Raw genomic sequence first — 16,400 nt, 5'->3', positions numbered from 1 at the left:
CAACTGCTGTTTCTGCAACAAGTGTATTGATTTATAATTGACACCAGAAATATGCAAACGGCTAGGCTGAAAAGTAAACAAGCTTCATGAATCATGCCCGGTGGTTGGAAAGATTTCCCGCAAAATCGTTGAAAAGCAAGAGAAAGCGAGCGGCAATTTGCCTCTTCCACCGAACTTGATGGTGTCACTTACAGCTGTGTCTGCCCAATCACAAGTCTCAAATTCCATTTTCGAATTTCTATTGGATGAGAAGTATTTCTAGATGTCCAGTAAAGACCACACGATTTTAGCATAACGTGTAGCTCATCTGAAGTTTTAATGTTTTTCATATAATCAATAACATAATCTATAATTTTTATGTAAATATGATTGATGTACTTTACACGTCGACTTTGTGTGAATAGTTGGAGGGAATACTGGACCGCAACATTTGGGATTTCTTCTCGTTAACCCACTATGCTAGTTTAGCTAGCAGCAGCTTGCTTCCTTGCTAATTTCATGGGTTGCCTGTGTTGGTGAGTCTCTAGCTGGCTAGCTAATCTTAGCTAATGTTAACAAGGTTAGCTTCAATGTTGTACAGTTAGATAGCAAATAATAATTTTGTGTTTTACCCGTTTCGAATATCACTCCCACACGTTTACTAGCTAACTAGTTTGTTATAATTTAGGACATTTTGACAATTTGTTTATGCTAGCTAGTTAGCCTTGCTGGCTAACTAGCTAATAAAAATCCAGATGCTGGAATTTGAGACATTACGGTAGTTAACTAGCTAACTAATGTGTTTATCTCTATCTTTCTCACAAGAAAATGTATGTGTGTAGTTAGCTATGATCTTTAATTTTATTATGGGATGCTGAAATGGAAAAATATGTTATACAAAGCCAGTACTAAAGTAGGTTAGGTAGCTTGCTAACCCAACTAGCTGATATGATTATGCTTCCTTTGTTTTGAAAAGGACCATAATAATGTTTGTTTCATCTGCATGGATGCCCCATGTACAGCATTCAGGTGAAGTAATGAGTGGGGGCAGTTGTAAAGCGAACGGCGCCGTCTACCCGGCCTCCACAACTGTAATGACCACGGTGAAGAAGCCGAAGATGGAGCAGATTCAAGCCGACCATGAGTTGTTCCTACAGGCCTTTGAAAGTGAGTTGCAACACTTTTTACTTATACCAGGAAGTAACGATTTTAAGCCAGGTGGAAATCTTTGAAAATAACCAATTGAGTATCATTTGGATTTTGTTACTGTTGTCTACTTTTCTCACAACTAATATCAATGACACTGACTAATATGAGGCCTATCTCTGACTAAATTTGATTAGAAAGTGGGCCTGGAACCATAACATGCATAGGCGATATATCTGTGAGGCTCTGCAATACTATACAACTCTGTGAATACATTCATACCACAATTCTATTCAATAACTGACTAAAATCATTACAAATAAGATTATTGAGCAGGCTATGATTATTGTTATGATGTATTTGCAGAGCCAACTCAAATCTACAGATTTCTCCGCACAAGGAACCTGATTGCAGTAAGCCAATATTATATGCATAATATACATATATACAAAATGTACAGTGTTTTCAGAAAGTATTCACACCCCTTGACTTTTTCCATATTTTGTTGTGTTACAGCCTGAATTGGATTACATTTAGATTGTGTGTCACTGATATACACGGGGCGGCAGGTAGCTTAGTGGTTAAGAGCGTTGTGCCAGTAACCGAAAGGTCGCTGGTTCTAATCCCCGAGCCGACTAGGTGAAAAATCTCTGTGCCTTTGAGCAAGGCACTTAACCCTAATTGCTCCTGTAAGTCGCTCTGGATGAGAGTGTCTGCTAAATGACTAAAAATGTAATACACAAAATACCCCATCATGTCAAAGTGGAATTATGGTTTTAGAATTTTTTTTAATTTTTTTTATAATGAAAAGCTGAAATGTCTTGCGTGAATAAGTATTCAACCCCTTTGTTATGGCAAGGCTAAATAACTTCAGGAGTAAAAATGTGCTCAACAGGTCAGATAATAAGTTGCATGGAATAACTCTCTGTGCAATAGTGGTGTTTAACGTGATTTTTGAATGACTACCCCATCTCTGTACCCCACACGTACAATTATCTGTAAGGTGCCTCAGTCGAGCAGTGAATTTCAAGCACATATTCAACCACAAAGACCAGGAAAGTTTTCCAATGCCTCGCAAAGAAGGGCACCTATTGGTAGAGGGGTTCAAAAAAAGAAAGGAAAAAAAGCCGACATTGAATATCCCTTTGAACATAGTGAAGTTATTAATTACACTTTGGATGGTGTATCAATACATCCAGTCACTACAACGATACAGGCGTCCTTCCTAACTCAGTTGCCGGAGAGTAAGGAAACCGCTCAGGGCTATCACCATGAGGCCAATGGTGACTTTTTAAAACAGTTCCAGAGTTTAATGGCTATTATAGAAGAAAACTGAGGCTGGATCAACAACATTGGAGTTACTCCACAATACTAACCTGAATGACAGAGTGAAATGAAGAAAGCCTGTACAGAATAAAAATATTCCAAAACATGCATCCTGTTTGCAATAAGGCACTAAAGTAAAACAGCAAAAAATGTGGCATAGAAATTAACTTTATGTCCTGAATACAAAGCGTTATGTTTGGGACAAATCCAACACATCACTGAGTACCATGCTTCATATTTTCAAGCATGGTGGTGGCTGCATCATGTTATGGGTATGCTTGTCATCAGCAAGGAGTAGGGAGTCTTTTTTGATAAAAATAAAAGGAATAGAGATAAGCACAGGCAAAGTCCTAGAGGAAAACCTGGTTCAGTCTGATTTTCAACAGACACTGGGAGACAAATCCACATTTCAGCAGGACAATAACCTAGAACGCAAAGCCAAATATACACTGGAGTTACTTACAAAGATGACATTGAATGTTATTGAGTGGCCTAGTTACAGTTTTGACTTAACTAGGCTTGAAAATCTATGGCAAGACTTGAAAATGGTAGTCTAGCAATGATCAACAACCAACTTGACAGAGCTATAAGAATAATAAAAAAATTATGGGCAAATATTACATTTTTACATTTACATCATTTAGCAGACGCTCTTATACAGAGCGACTTACAAATTGGTGCATTCAACTTATGATAGCTAGTGGGACAACCACCTTTTTTTTCCTTTTTTATTATGGGGGGTGGGGGAAGAAGGATTACTTTATACTATTCCAGGTTTGGAAAGCTCTTAGACTTACCCAGAAAGACTCACAGTTGTAATTGCTGTCATTGTAACATGTATTGACTCAAGGGGTTGAATACCTATCTATTCAAAATATACTCGTGTTTTATTTTCCATAAATGTAATTTTTTTCCCCCGCATTTTTCTTCCACTCTGACATTATAGTATATTGTGGACAAAAAATTCAATCAATTTTTTATCCAATTTTGTAACACAACAAAATGTGGAAAAAGTCAAGGGGGGTGTGAATACTTTCTGAAGGCACTCTATATATAATAATAGATATATTCATGTAATTTTCTTGATTTCTTTCTCATTTTCACAATGTCTAGTGTATTAATGATTAACCTCCAAATGCTTCCATTTTAGCCTATATTCTTGCACAGGACTCTTACCTTCATGACCCACAGAAACACTCGAACAAATGCTAAAAGGTAACATATTGTTCACTGATTGATCTGAAAGGGATCCGATGATTTTTATATGGTAGTAAGAAATGGTATAAAGTAGAACCTTAAAGATAAGAACCTCAAACTTACAGACTGGACGGTAACCAAACGGTCAATATCAAACCGGGACATGTATTAAATGCAAAAACAAACTTATGTAGGCTACACACAATGGTACACCTTGCTTACACGTGTAAATACGCAATCTATATTTTCTATAACGGTAGATGCGGTTATCAAGAGAATTTCAAAGTTACGGACGGCCATTGTACGGACCTCCAATCCCGCCGTGTTCATATCTTTGAGGTCCTACTGTACTTTTTTTATCTCATCAAAATTAAAGCCACTTCTAAGGGCCTAATTTGTGCTGTGGTTGAACTTGTGTGCTCAGGAAAACGTTCAAGGTGGATGACATGCTGCTCAGAGTTGAGAAGATGAAGGGAGAGCAGGAATCTCACAGGTAAGAGTTAGGAGACATAACATATTATAAGATGTATTATAAGTTTTAATGGTTCATACATGCTTATAATAAGTTATAAAGTCTTGAGTCATATAGTTATAGTTTTCTTTTCATGTATTTTATTTGAGGTGTTTTCACTTTATTTAGACAGTAAGGAAATCAGAGGTGGAGACTGGCAAGTAGGAGAGAAACAGTGGGAAGGGTGGGGATCGAACCCTGTTCTCTGGTGGGGAGCCTTATGTGACTTTTGCCTGGGAGTGTTACCACTACACCACAGCTCTGCATCTTTTCTAACTGTGTATTACTGCTTTTTCTTCTAGCTTGTCCTCGCACCTGCAGCTTACCTTCACTGGATTCTTCCATAAGGATGGTATGCCCACCAATACTCTCCTGTTTGCACAATGTTCAAATGCAATTTATTTGTATGCCTTATACCAATGTGTTGGTGTGATATTTTACAAAAACAAAAGAGACAAAAGAATGAAACATTACACTTTTTTAAAACGTTCTCCTTCTCACAGAAAAGCCATCTCAGAATTCAGAAAACGAACAAAGCTCGGTCTCTCTAGAGGTGCTACTTGTCAAAGTCTGCCATAAAAAACGAAAGGTAAAAACCACGCTTCGTTTCTCTCATATTGTTTCAATCAAGTGAAATTGTTTATAAACCAAACTCCTAACTCAACTCCTAGTTAAATCCTAACTTTTCTCCTTTAACATTGTTTTCCATAGGATGTCAGCTGCCCGGTGAAGCAAGTGCCTACAGGTAAAAAGCAAGTGCCTTTGAATCCTGACTGCAGCAACCAAACCAAGCCCGGCTCGCTGCCCTCCCTGCTGGTGTCCAGTAACGAGTTTGAGCCCAGCAACAGCCACATGGTCAAGTCCTACTCGCTCCTGTTCAGGGTCTTACGCACCGGGAGGAGGGACATGAACGGCCTTGTGAACGGCGAGGCCAACGAGAACATAGGCAAGTAGTTGCAAAAACACCCTCTGGGACGTTGGATGACTCACTAAAATTGAATGTCTGTCTCTGTTTGTTTGGAGAGAGAACAGATTAGTTGTTGGGAGATACCCATATATATATACAGTACCAGTCAAAAGTTTGGATACACCTACTCATTCTTTATTTTTACTATTTTATACATTGTAGATTAACAGTGAAGACATCAAAACTATGAAATAACACATATGGAATCATGTAGTAACCAAAAAAGTGTTAATCAAATCAAAATATATTTTATATTTGTGACTCTTCAAAATAGCCACCCTTTGCCTTGACAGCTTTGCACACTCTTGGCATTCTCTCAATCAGCTTCATGAGGTAGTCACCTGGAATGCATTTCAATTAACAGGTGTGCCTTGTTAAAAGTTAATTTGTGGAATTTCTTTCCTTAATGTGTTTGAGACAATCAGTTGTGTTGTGACAAGGTAGGGGTGGGATACAGAAGATATGAGAGAGAACAGATGAGTTGTAGGGGAGATTTTATTTATATATATAATATATATATAAATAATATGGTGGCCATTTTGTTTTGATGATGTGGCATTATTTTCTTGAGCCAAATGTCTCATTTTTGTTTGTTTGGTTTCTTTGCATCGTTCAGATATGACAGAGATGCCCAGCAGAAAGAAGAGAAGCTCCGCCCACAGAGAAGATGGCGAGACCACAGAGACCTTTGTTGCACAGATGACTGTCTTTGACAAGAACAGGTAAACAACATACCATATATGGCAAAATGCTAGTCATTTATCCCCAGGTGGAAAATGTCATTGCCAAGTTGCTGCTAAAGCTGCACTCTGACCTCAAGGATATTTAGCTGCTTGTGAGTGCCTTTTAAGGTGCTATAAACTCTGACCCTATTTCTGAATTGAAACCATGACTGCATATATTCTATAACTGTTCACACTCAATGTTAAATGCATTACTTAGAGCTTATAGTTAATAAGGGACCTCTGTCATGTGCAGGAGATTGCAGCTGCTGGATGGGGAGTATGAAGTGTCCATGCAAGGGATGGAGGACTGCCCCGTCAGCAAGAAACGAGCCACATGGGAAACCATTCTGGATGGGAAGGTGAGTGTGCCAAAGGCATGTGTGTGTGCCAACCTAGCAGGCTTTGGTTCCAGCACTAAACATTTAATTACACTAATCAAAGTCTTGATAAGCAGTTGAGTAATTGAATCAGGGGTTGTTGTGCTGAGCTGAAACAACAGCTTGCCCAACCAGTAGCTCTCCAGCACCAGGGTTGGTGAAGACAACTATACTATCAGTAGGACACTCCACATCGAAATGTGTGTATGATGGTACTTTGACAATGTTTCCGGCTCTGCTCCCACAGAGGCTTCCACCGTTCGAGACGTTCTCTCAGGGACCCACGCTGCAGTTCACTCTGCGCTGGACAGGCGACGCCAGCGACAAGTCCACAGCCCCCGTGGCCAAGCCCCTAGCCACACGCAACTCTGATGGCTCCAGCCCCATGGAGAGCAGGCCCAGCACACTGAAATCTGCCCCGCTGGGTAAGAGGCACAACACACTCAATAGCATCTTACTTGGCTTTTACCCTAAAGGAACAACACATTCTAACCTCCCATTAGATTCACTCACAACAATTTCAGTATACTGTTCTCTTGCCTTGACGTGACTCTAAATGTGTGTAAGGCTGCGTTTACACAGACAGCCCAATTCTGATAATTTTTTCATTCATTGCTTTGACCAATCAGATCAGCTCTGAAAAAGATCTGATGTGATTGGTCAAAAGGCCAATTAGTGGGGGGAAATCAGAATTGGGTTGCCTGTGTAAACGCAGCCTTGGTCACCATCTAACCAATGCTAGAGCCATAAATATACTATGACTTTAACTTTACAATAAAATTGACCAGACCGACGTGCAGCTGCATCACTAGCATACTAGCATAATAATGTCCCTAAGATGTGCTATCTATTAACCTCTGACTCCTTCATCTCTCCCTCCCCTCCCGGTTGTAGCTGTGAAGGCCTCTGTCAGCACAGACATTCAGATGAAAAGAGAACAGATCCTGTGTGAACCCAGGCAGAAACTGCGTATATTTTACCAGGTCTGTTCATGCACCAATATTAAATGTTTCACAGCGCTTTACATAGTAAGGGGGAAACTCACCTTATCCATCACTAATATGTAGCACACACCTGGTTATGATTATCATGATACACCTCTAAGTACAGGGGAAGAGTAGCGTAATATACTTAAATGTAAAACAAAATCTTGTTTGAGCATAACTCAGAATGGTTCAGTTTATTAATAAACCAGTAATGAACTTCCATCTTTTTGTCCCATGGCAGTTCCTGTACAACAACAACACGCGGCAGCAGACGGAGGCTAGAGACGACCTCCACTGTCCCTGGTGCACTCTGAACTGTAGGAAGCTTTACAGCCTGCTGAAACACCTCAAACAGTCCCACAGCCGCTTCATTTTCAATTACGTGGTGAGAGACTGGGGCTTTGTGTGTGGGTGTACAGGATTCACATGTTTGAACGTTTTCCTGTTTACCATTAACCTATGCTAATTTGGTATTTTGATGAACCCTATACAGGTAAAAAAAATAGTTAAGACTAAAGAGATGTTAAAGCCATCTACTACCAAGTACTTGGCATACTGTATGTTGAATATTTGAGTTGTCAAGAATATTGATAAATAGTTATTTGAATTGAATTGATGTCCCCCTGTGTCTCCAGCCTCACCCTAAAGGTGCTAGGATAGACGTGTCCATCAATGAGTGCTACGACGGCTCCTACGTGGGCAACCCCCAGGACATCCACAGCCAGCCCGGCTTCGCTTTCAGCCGCAACGGCCCGGTCAAGAGGACTGCCGTGACACATGTACTGGTGTGCAGGTAAAGAAGGCGTCTCCTGTCTCCACTTTCATCTCACTGGCTCTCACCCTCAGTCATCCAGTAGTAAGGATTGCATGTCAGAATCAAAGCACTGAAATAAAAAGATTAACTTGGTTATGTTCAGCCTCCTGGGTAATCATGTGAAAGGACAACTGCAATTTTGATTGGCTAACGTATTTCATATATCTTCACTTGGATGGTACCATCACAGCCATATAGCTAGCTGAGAATTTGTACACGTGTACCATTTGTCCACTAGCTTGCCTGCATGTGTGTACCTAACCTAACCACAGCCTCTGACCCCTAATGCATTGCTCCTGTCTTGTAGGCCCAAACGGACAAAGCCCAGCCTGTCAGAGTTCCTGGAGTCTGAGGATGGGGAGCTGGAGCAGCAGAGGACCTACGTGAGCGGACACAACCGTCTGTACTTCCACAGTGACAGCTGCATGCCCCTCAGACCCCAGGAGATGGATGTGGACAGCGAGGACGAGAGAGACCCAGAGTGGCTGAGAGAGAAGACCGCCACGGTCAGTCCTCTGCTCACATTGTTACTCAGACCCAGATGATGTATAATGGAGTAGAACACAAGAGAAAACATAACAATGACTGCCTGATGTTTAGAAAGAATGGCCCATATCCTAACTCTGGGAGACATGCATGTCAAATGAGTATCCCATTGATATCAATGTATGATTTACATGAAAATCGAGCATCTCAAGATAGGATTACACCTATATGAAGCCAACAGAAATGAATGTCGGCTTGAACTACAGCTGTGCTTTGCTTCTCTCATACTAAAATGTACCTTCTGGTTGTGTTGGTCTTTGCGTGACTAACGTATGAGTGTTCCGCCCACAGCAACTGGATGAGTTCACAGACGTCAACGAGGGCGAGAAGGAGGTGATGAAGCTGTGGAACCTGCACGTCATGAAGCATGGGTATGTACCTAAAAGCTGTGGGTATGTATCTCTAATCACTAGCCTTTTACGGCACTATAGTAGATCACTTAGAAATACACATACAGCCACATCACCTTGAAGAGTTTACCTCTTAACATGTGATATAAATGGTGTGTTTAAGTAAGGATAAAAACAGTAATCCTTATGTTACTGTAGTTAGATCATTTAGAATTCCACATAAAGCCATGACACTTTGAGAGATTACATCTAACATGGATAATGTATTTAAAAAGTTGTCCTTAATCTGAATCATTCTCTCTAGTAAATCAGTATTCTAACCTCATTTCCTCCCGTTGTGTTCTGTTTCCTGTCCGTATCTAGCTTCATAGCCGACAACCAGATGAACCAGGCCAGCATGCAGTTCGTGGAGAAGTGCGGCGCCTACATCGCCCGCCGCAACCTATGCCGCAACTTCCTGCTGCACCTGGTCAGCATGCACGACTTCAACCTGGTCTCCGTGGCCACCATCGACCGTGCCATGTCCCGCCTCCGCCACATCCAGGAGGAGCTGCCCAACGCCGGGGCGGACGACCAGGCTGACCGGGCCCTCATGGAGGGCGCCTGCAACGGCACCGCAATCGCCTGCAGCTCTGGCGGGGGCGGTGGGACCAAGCACGGCAAGAGGACAAAAAGCTCTGTGACTGATTGATGAACTGATGACATTTGGTGGCAGCAGTCGATCCCACCCATTCATTTTTATTGTTATAACTGTCACCCTTGGTGCTTAGTTAGGTGGGAGGAAGACATCAATCGAGGATTGTCTTGAATTGACTCAAAACATACAAATATAGCTACACACACAACACAGGCATATGAAGACTCACTATAATGTGAGGTTTTACCAAGTCATTATGCACCGTGAGCCAGTTGAGTGATTCTTGGTGGTTTCGGGGGTGTGAAGAAACTGGGGGAATCACTTGAAAGGTATTGTAATCATGGTTTGACTGCCTTTGTTATCACATTGTAATCAGAAACTATATTGAGTGGATATACAGTGTCATGCATATTGATAACATTGTCACTCTTAATGATCTGTATTCCATAACCCTGTCTTTGGCTCTAATGATCATTTTAGTTGACTATTGTTTTAGCACTTGGTAATAATCTGTATTAGTGAATTGTTTTAAACTTGAGTTGAATCACCATTTTGTTTTTACTCTGCGCAACTGCATCAATTGTCAGATGCACCGTCTGTCTTGAATCCCCTGAAACCTTATTGGGATTTTATTTGTTTTGATTTGATGTATGTTGTTTCTCATGTTTCTGTTGATAATATCTTGAGTAATGGAGGATCAGTGGCCTCTGATATTTTGCAGACGACCAGATGCTACTCTCTGCATCCATAGCTTGAGGATATTAAGCCAAGATGCACCACAAACTGCCAGCACATTCACTCTTTCATGTAGACTGCTTAGCTCTTCTACAGGGGTGTGTTCACTAGGAACCAAGGGGAAGCAAACGGGACAAAGCGGAAGGGACCTACCTGCATTTGTCCAATAGGAAACTCTTTTTTTTGTTGCAAAACGTTTTCTGTTGTGAAATGTTTTGCTACTGTGTGCACTAATGAATGCATCCCAGACAACAGGACTACAACCTATGGACGTTTTATGACATGCTGGAACCTGTATTATGGTTAAATTGGTTTGAGGGACATTGGGAACTCAAAAGCCGTTTTTGATGTTCATTTATCTTCTTCAACGGGTGAGCTAGGACGTGTTGGACAACACTCCTTGCAGACACTTTGTATACATTGTAATAATGTCAATATCTAGCTATATCCCATTGTGAACCTGATTATCACTGATTATGGACATGTAGGATTTTTCTTCAAAGGCAATATGCTGTTTGTTTATTGGAAATGGGTCCTAGTTGATACGTGTCTATCCTACTATTAGGTTCCGTTTAAATGCCAAAGGGGGTGATTTTCAGTAAAGTCTCAGTTCTGCGTAATTTAAAAAAAAAAACATAATTTCAAATCTTTAAATGACAAGTGGTGTATAAGCCTTAGCTGTATGTTTTTGCGTTGTGTGAGTGCACAAATTGAACAAAAGCAGTAGTTTTGGTGCTTCGTCGAACACCTTTTCCCTCAACTCCATGGACCAGTCTTTTACTCCCTCGTACCTTTATGCACGTTTTTGATCGGCTGGATATAAGGGTAGAAAACAATCAGTTCACCATATTGTCAAACCACCGTTGAAGTCGTGAACTATGTTATAAACTTTGGATATGGGGATTTTATATTTAAAATAAAATACATTTGACCTTGTCAGTTTTCTTTATTCATCTGATATCAACATTCATGAAAAATATATTACATTTTATGTTAAATGTGTCCATTTAGGTTAGCCTACTACCACAGATTTAGTAATTTACATGAAAACATTTTAATACAATTTCTGCAACTAACGTTACAGTGCCTAGGGGTGGGACCAAATATTAAATGAGCTAGTATTCAAGTTACTGTCAGATTGGCCGATCTGGGTTTGGCGCGTCTATGTGAACATACGGAAGTGGTAAATTACACAACATGTAAACATTTGGCTGCATGTGCTGGTTAATGTTTTAGGAAAAGCTAAATTCTGAAATTATTAGCGTAAACGTTTTTTGTATGTTTAAAGTTTTTCTCGATAGGCAGTCATTGACTTGTTCAGAAGCTCATGCCAGAAAGTAAAGTTGTCTAGCTAGCTAAATCTGTGTTTTTACAATGTGTCAACGGTTGTGAAAGTGCTACTTTATAGGTAACTATCTAGTCCAGCACCTTACGAAGACAAACGTGAAAGTAACTTTCATTTTGTCTTTCAATTCTAGTGAATGATATGAATAATAATAATAATATGCCATTTAGCAGACGCTTTTATCCAAAGCGACTTACAGTCATGTGCGCATACATTTTTACGTATGGGTGCCCTATTGATGTGATGACAGTAATGGTGACAACTTCAGAAAATAATTTGATACAGAACGATGTGGTTATCACCCCTGCTTGGCCATGGAGAAGAAGGATGGGCGCCCAAAATCCAATGACATCACAAAGTACTTCAGTATAACCCCACAACCTCTTGGGAGGAAGAGACTAATTTCTGAGCAGGTGAAAGAGAAACCTAAGATGGCGCCTTGTCATATTGGGGGTCTGATGATGAGGTGCCTCTCTCCGTGTCAAGGTCAACCAGTAGACTGCACAGACTCAAGCAGAACAGATACCCCAAAGCAAGAACAAGCCTCATCAAGGATAGCCCCTGCTCAGACCCTCCTAATAATGTTATAGTGATTTCAGAGTCAAGCTGCTCCAGTGCTGACACAGCGTTCAGGAGCAGGGAAGTGATGGGGTCTGTGGACCTGGCTCAAGTCACTGGCCAATGCCATGGAGCAGGAGTTTGACTTACATCTGGCAAGAATGAAATACCATGTACCCTCACAATTTTCACCAGGAAACGGGACACTAATAAGGCGAATAGTCCCCAACACTCACAGAGACGGATTTTGAATTGGTGGTCCAGCTCAACACTTAAACGCAACCAGACTGAGAGGGAGGGGTCAATTACTTCTGGCTGGAGAGATACGTTGTCAGGGTCTGTCTGCAAGGGGTCTCTTAAAGAGGTCAAAGTGTCTAACCCACTGTTCTCAGTCAGAAGAGTCTTCACTATGCTGCTGAAGAAATACAAAGAGAATTTACTGGAGTCGGAAAGTCCAGGTAAGATTGAGAGACTGTAGTTACCTCTATTCTATCTGTGTCATGTTCTTATTGTCATGTATACAGTCTGTGTGGGCCATATTATTGTATCAGATTCAGTCTTACTGATCGCCTTTTCTTTCAGAGACAGAGATAGGCACTACATCTCCTCCTAGCTCTGTAGGAGAGAAGAGGAAACATCAGAATGAGAGGGAGGACCCTGAAACCGTACGCAAGCGCCAAAGGTCTAGCCCGCGGTTAGAGGAGACCAGCTTTACTGGGTATAGTTCCTCTTTAGAACACCAAGTCAGGGGGTCTCTTATCCCCTCTTCCAGGGGTCAGCCTAGAAGAAGCAGGCTGAGCCGAACACAAAGACTCAGGCAGCAACAGCACGAGAGTCAAGGTCTGGGGATAGGTCATGAACTGACCCCTAACCCACCAAACCAACCAGAATCTCCTCAGAAGGTATATCCTGCCCAACCACAGAGATGCCAAAGGAGAGGTGATGATTCCTAATACAGATTGTTGTTGAAACTACAATGTATTTACTTTTCTTTGTCTGATTTTGTATGTCCTAACTGTGTATGCCCCAGACCACTAGACTACCGAGGTGCTTTAGCTCTGTCATTGATTGGGATCTGCCAATGGCCTTTAAGATATGTACCGTTCTTTATTTTTCTGTTGTGAAGTTCACAACATTGAGGATTTGCTGTGGACAGAGAAGTACCGCCCTCAGCACTCCAGTGACGTAATAGGCAACCCTACCTCTGTAAAGAAGCTACACAGGTGAGTTGCTAACACCACGGCTAGCTCCTTCAATGTTTAGCTTTTATAGCATGGTGTCTTAAATGCATTTCCTTATTTCTGTTTGCAGTTGGTTAAAGAAATGGAAACTGAGAGCTGACTCTGAAGAGAAGAGAAAAGAGCGGGAAAGGAAGCTAGAAGAAAACGCCAACAGCAATGGTAAAAATAGAACACTTTTAGATGTTATGAATTGGTGGGAAAAAATAGTAAAATAAAACCACCTACTGTATCATAAAAAAAAAAAATATCATCACTGACGATGAATCCTCCATGAATAACATTGATTGTAGTGTTGACCTCCGGTTTGGCTGTGCAGACTCGTGGGACTGTGGTGACTTCCAGGGAGAGGCTGGAGTGGAGGAGAACTGGGAGGAAGATCTGTGTAGCACCATGCTGATCACAGGACCTCCAGGAGTGGGCAAGACAGCCTCAGTATACGCCTGCGCTCAGGAGCTGGGCTTCAAGGTCAGTGTGAGACTACTTAGAAGACTTACAGTCCCATTCACATAGGACCTGCTGATTGGTGTTAGAGTATGGTACAAAGACATTCCTCTATTTTTAACTTTTAAATTACAGTTTGTGGATAATCAGATAAGATGGGTAAAGCAGAGAACCAGGAGAGGCCTACACATGTTCATTCAGTCATATGATTCACAGAAACAGGTTAGCTTTCATACGGGTGTATGCAGTCATCTTCTAACCTGTGGGTGCAGTATGACTAGTCATAATATATGTAAGATGGCTGTCTTGACTGCTCATTTCCTTGGCCTCTCCAGGTGTTCGAAGTGAACGCTTCCTCCCAGCGCAGTGGTCGCCACGTCCTGACTCAACTGAAAGAGGCCACCCAATCTCACCTGGTGGAGATCCAGGGAAGCACCACCCTCGAACCATCTCATCTCAGTAGCTACAACAGCAACAACACCTCAACTAAATCTGACACAGTAGCTGGTAAGCACCCCCCGCAACTGAAAAGTACTTAATTGCAGTCTAAGCATAACCATCTACTGAAAATCACTTATTTAAAGTGACAGGAGCTATTTTGTATAGTGTTTGTCCAATGGAGAATGTGGGTTAAACCTATTTTGTGCTCTCCTCACACAGGTAAAGTGGCCTCTCCCAGAAAGATTTTCTCACCCTCTAGGAAGGGGCCTCAGCCCCCTTGTAGCTCTCACCATAAGATGGGTGGCAGTGCAGCCTCCATGATGCTGGCAAACTTCTTCAAGAAGAAGAGTAAACCAGAGATCATAGACAGCCCTTCATTATCTACAAAACAGGATGAACACCGACCCAACAGTTAAGAAAAACAGGAAACACCTTGAAAGTTTAGCATGTGTGGATCTTAGGAGACTGGTGGGAGGAGCTATAGGAGCACTGGCTCATTTGTAATGGCTGGAATGGAATAAATGGAACGGAGCTGAAAATGTGATTTCAGTAAGTTTGATGTGCTTGATACCGTTCCATTTATTCCATCGATTACAATTGCAATGAGCCTGTCCTCCTATAGCTCCTCCCACCAGCCTCCTCTGGTGTGGCTATGGTTAGTCTTTTTGTTTAATCGTTGATATTATTTCCTACAGTTTTTGTCTCTCTCAAGACCGTGACCGTGAAGAAGGCAGATATTATTAACCCTAGGTTAGTCAGTCAACTGTCACCAGACATTGAAGAACCACCAACAGGTAGACAGAGTAAAAGGATGTCCACATCACTCATTCTATTTGAAGAGGTAAACCACACAACAGTCAGTTGTTTTATTTGTATAGCAGTTCTAGGTTGCAGACTTGACTGCATAACTGTAGTTTTAATGAAGTGACCAAGCTGCACCTGCTCTCCCGCAGGTTGATGTCATATTCGATGATGATGTGGGATTCCTCACAGCAATCAAGACCTTCATGACGACAACCAAGAGACCTGTGATACTGACCACTAGTGGTGTGTGTATATATACTGAATAATATGAATTCAATCTGTATTGAAAATTAACACGAAAACTGTCTTCAGATCCCTCCTTCAGTGCAAAATTTGACGGCGACTTTAAAGCGATCCTTTTTAAAACACCTTCAGTGGTAGGTAAAGCATCTAGGCACCATTGCGTCCCCTCAACTAATGTGCATGATATGATATGAAGCTGCTACTCCATTGTGTTTCTGTCTGTGTCATGCCCCTCCCAGGTGAAGGTTTGCAGTTACCTGCAGCTGCTGTGTCTGGCTGAGAACGTAAGGACGGATCCTGGGGACTCACCTCTCTGGTGAGCGTGAACCAGGGAGACATCAGACGTAGCCTACTGCAGCTGCAGCTCTGGGTCTGCAGTGGAGGAGGACAAGTATCTCAGAGGGCAACCCCACTGAAGGACCCTGCAGGTGGTGTGTATGGAAGTGAGTAAGTGATGACTAACTATTAACTGACTAACTTCAATGGCTAGGTGTGTTGGTATATCACATGTATTAGGGCGGCAGGTAGCTAAGTGGGTAAGAGCGTTGTGCCAGTAACCGAAAGGTCGCTGGTTCTAATCCCCGAGCCGACTAGGTGAAAAATCTGTCGACGTGCCCTTAAGCAAGGCACTTAACCCTAATTGCTCCTGTAAGTCGCTCTGGATAAGAGCGTCTGCTAAATGACTAAAATGTAAAATGTAAAAAATGTGAACCCTTAGTTTTCTTGGTCCCTGTCAAGTCTTACAATTGAATCACTTGATTGTTTTGGTGAACCCTAGCTCTGGGTGTTGCTGAAGTGGAAGACAGTGCAGTGGGTGAAAATACTTCTCCCCACCATCCTCCCTGTGACGTGGGCTGCACTCAGAGCATGCTGGGGCTCCTGAACTCTGACCACAGCCATGACCTGCAGACCACTCTAAAGGCACGTAACCTCAGAGGCCCTGTGGCCTCACAATACTGATCCACAGGGATTTAAAGAACTTTAACTAGATGAACATCCAATGCTTTTATTCAGGTAACAACATTGAATGA

The 16,400-nt window shown here is 41.8% G+C and overlaps 2 protein-coding genes across 6 annotated transcripts; both read left to right on the top strand.

Annotated features, from left to right (window-relative positions):
• Positions 1–250: 250 nt before the first annotated feature.
• Positions 251–11,232, top strand: LOC121533186 (polycomb protein suz12-B-like). 3 transcript variants are annotated; one of them, XM_045205242.1, is made up of 17 exons: positions 251–515; positions 1,002–1,146; positions 1,492–1,538; positions 3,602–3,666; positions 4,073–4,141; positions 4,462–4,511; positions 4,663–4,748; positions 4,871–5,105; positions 5,743–5,848; positions 6,105–6,210; positions 6,476–6,653; positions 7,123–7,211; positions 7,456–7,599; positions 7,850–8,007; positions 8,336–8,534; positions 8,866–8,966; positions 9,288–11,232. In XM_045205242.1, exons 2-17 carry the CDS (start codon positions 1,017–1,019, stop codon positions 9,613–9,615), a joined length of 2,091 nt encoding a protein of 696 aa, XP_045061177.1. In that variant the 5' UTR covers positions 251–515; positions 1,002–1,016; the 3' UTR covers positions 9,616–11,232. The 3 variants fall into 3 exon arrangements, with proteins under 3 accessions (XP_045061177.1, XP_045061176.1, XP_045061178.1); XM_045205241.1 differs by lacking the exon at positions 251–515 and having other exon boundaries at positions 987–1,146; positions 8,866–8,945; XM_045205243.1 differs by lacking the exons at positions 251–515; positions 1,002–1,146; positions 3,602–3,666 and having other exon boundaries at positions 1,520–1,538.
• Positions 11,233–12,096: 864 nt separating this feature from the next.
• LOC123481280 (ATPase family AAA domain-containing protein 5-like) lies at positions 12,097–16,287 on the top strand. 3 transcript variants are annotated; one of them, XM_045205237.1, is made up of 12 exons: positions 12,097–12,657; positions 12,782–13,138; positions 13,326–13,422; positions 13,511–13,599; positions 13,757–13,905; positions 14,217–14,388; positions 14,542–14,733; positions 15,018–15,163; positions 15,276–15,369; positions 15,439–15,503; positions 15,609–15,812; positions 16,148–16,287. In XM_045205237.1, exons 1-11 carry the CDS (start codon positions 12,609–12,611, stop codon positions 15,687–15,689), a joined length of 1,491 nt encoding a protein of 496 aa, XP_045061172.1. In that variant the 5' UTR covers positions 12,097–12,608; the 3' UTR covers positions 15,690–15,812; positions 16,148–16,287. The 3 variants fall into 3 exon arrangements, with proteins under 3 accessions (XP_045061172.1, XP_045061173.1, XP_045061174.1); XM_045205238.1 differs by having other exon boundaries at positions 15,609–15,816; XM_045205239.1 differs by lacking the exon at positions 15,439–15,503.
• The last annotated feature ends 113 nt before the right edge of the window (positions 16,288–16,400 follow it).

The sequence above is a fragment of the Coregonus clupeaformis genome, chromosome 20 (genome assembly GCF_020615455.1).
Source record: "Coregonus clupeaformis isolate EN_2021a chromosome 20, ASM2061545v1, whole genome shotgun sequence".
Classification (NCBI taxonomy): domain Eukaryota; kingdom Metazoa; phylum Chordata; class Actinopteri; order Salmoniformes; family Salmonidae; genus Coregonus; species Coregonus clupeaformis.
This window is presented reverse-complemented; position numbering and strand designations above follow the sequence as displayed.

Coding starts and splice junctions, on each gene's coding strand:
- LOC121533186 (XM_045205241.1), top strand. CDS start 987: ATGCCCCATGTACAGCATTCAGGTGAAGTAATGAGTGGGGGCAGTTGT. Junction 1,147..1,491: donor GTTCCTACAGGCCTTTGAAA/GTGAGTTGCAAC, acceptor ATGTATTTGCAG/AGCCAACTCAAATCTACAGA. Junction 6,211..6,475: donor AAACCATTCTGGATGGGAAG/GTGAGTGTGCCA, acceptor CTGCTCCCACAG/AGGCTTCCACCGTTCGAGAC.
- LOC123481280 (XM_045205237.1), top strand. CDS start 12,609: ATGCTGCTGAAGAAATACAAAGAGAATTTACTGGAGTCGGAAAGTCCA. Junction 12,658..12,781: donor ACTGGAGTCGGAAAGTCCAG/GTAAGATTGAGA, acceptor CTTTTCTTTCAG/AGACAGAGATAGGCACTACA. Junction 15,504..15,608: donor TTTTTAAAACACCTTCAGTG/GTAGGTAAAGCA, acceptor TGCCCCTCCCAG/GTGAAGGTTTGCAGTTACCT.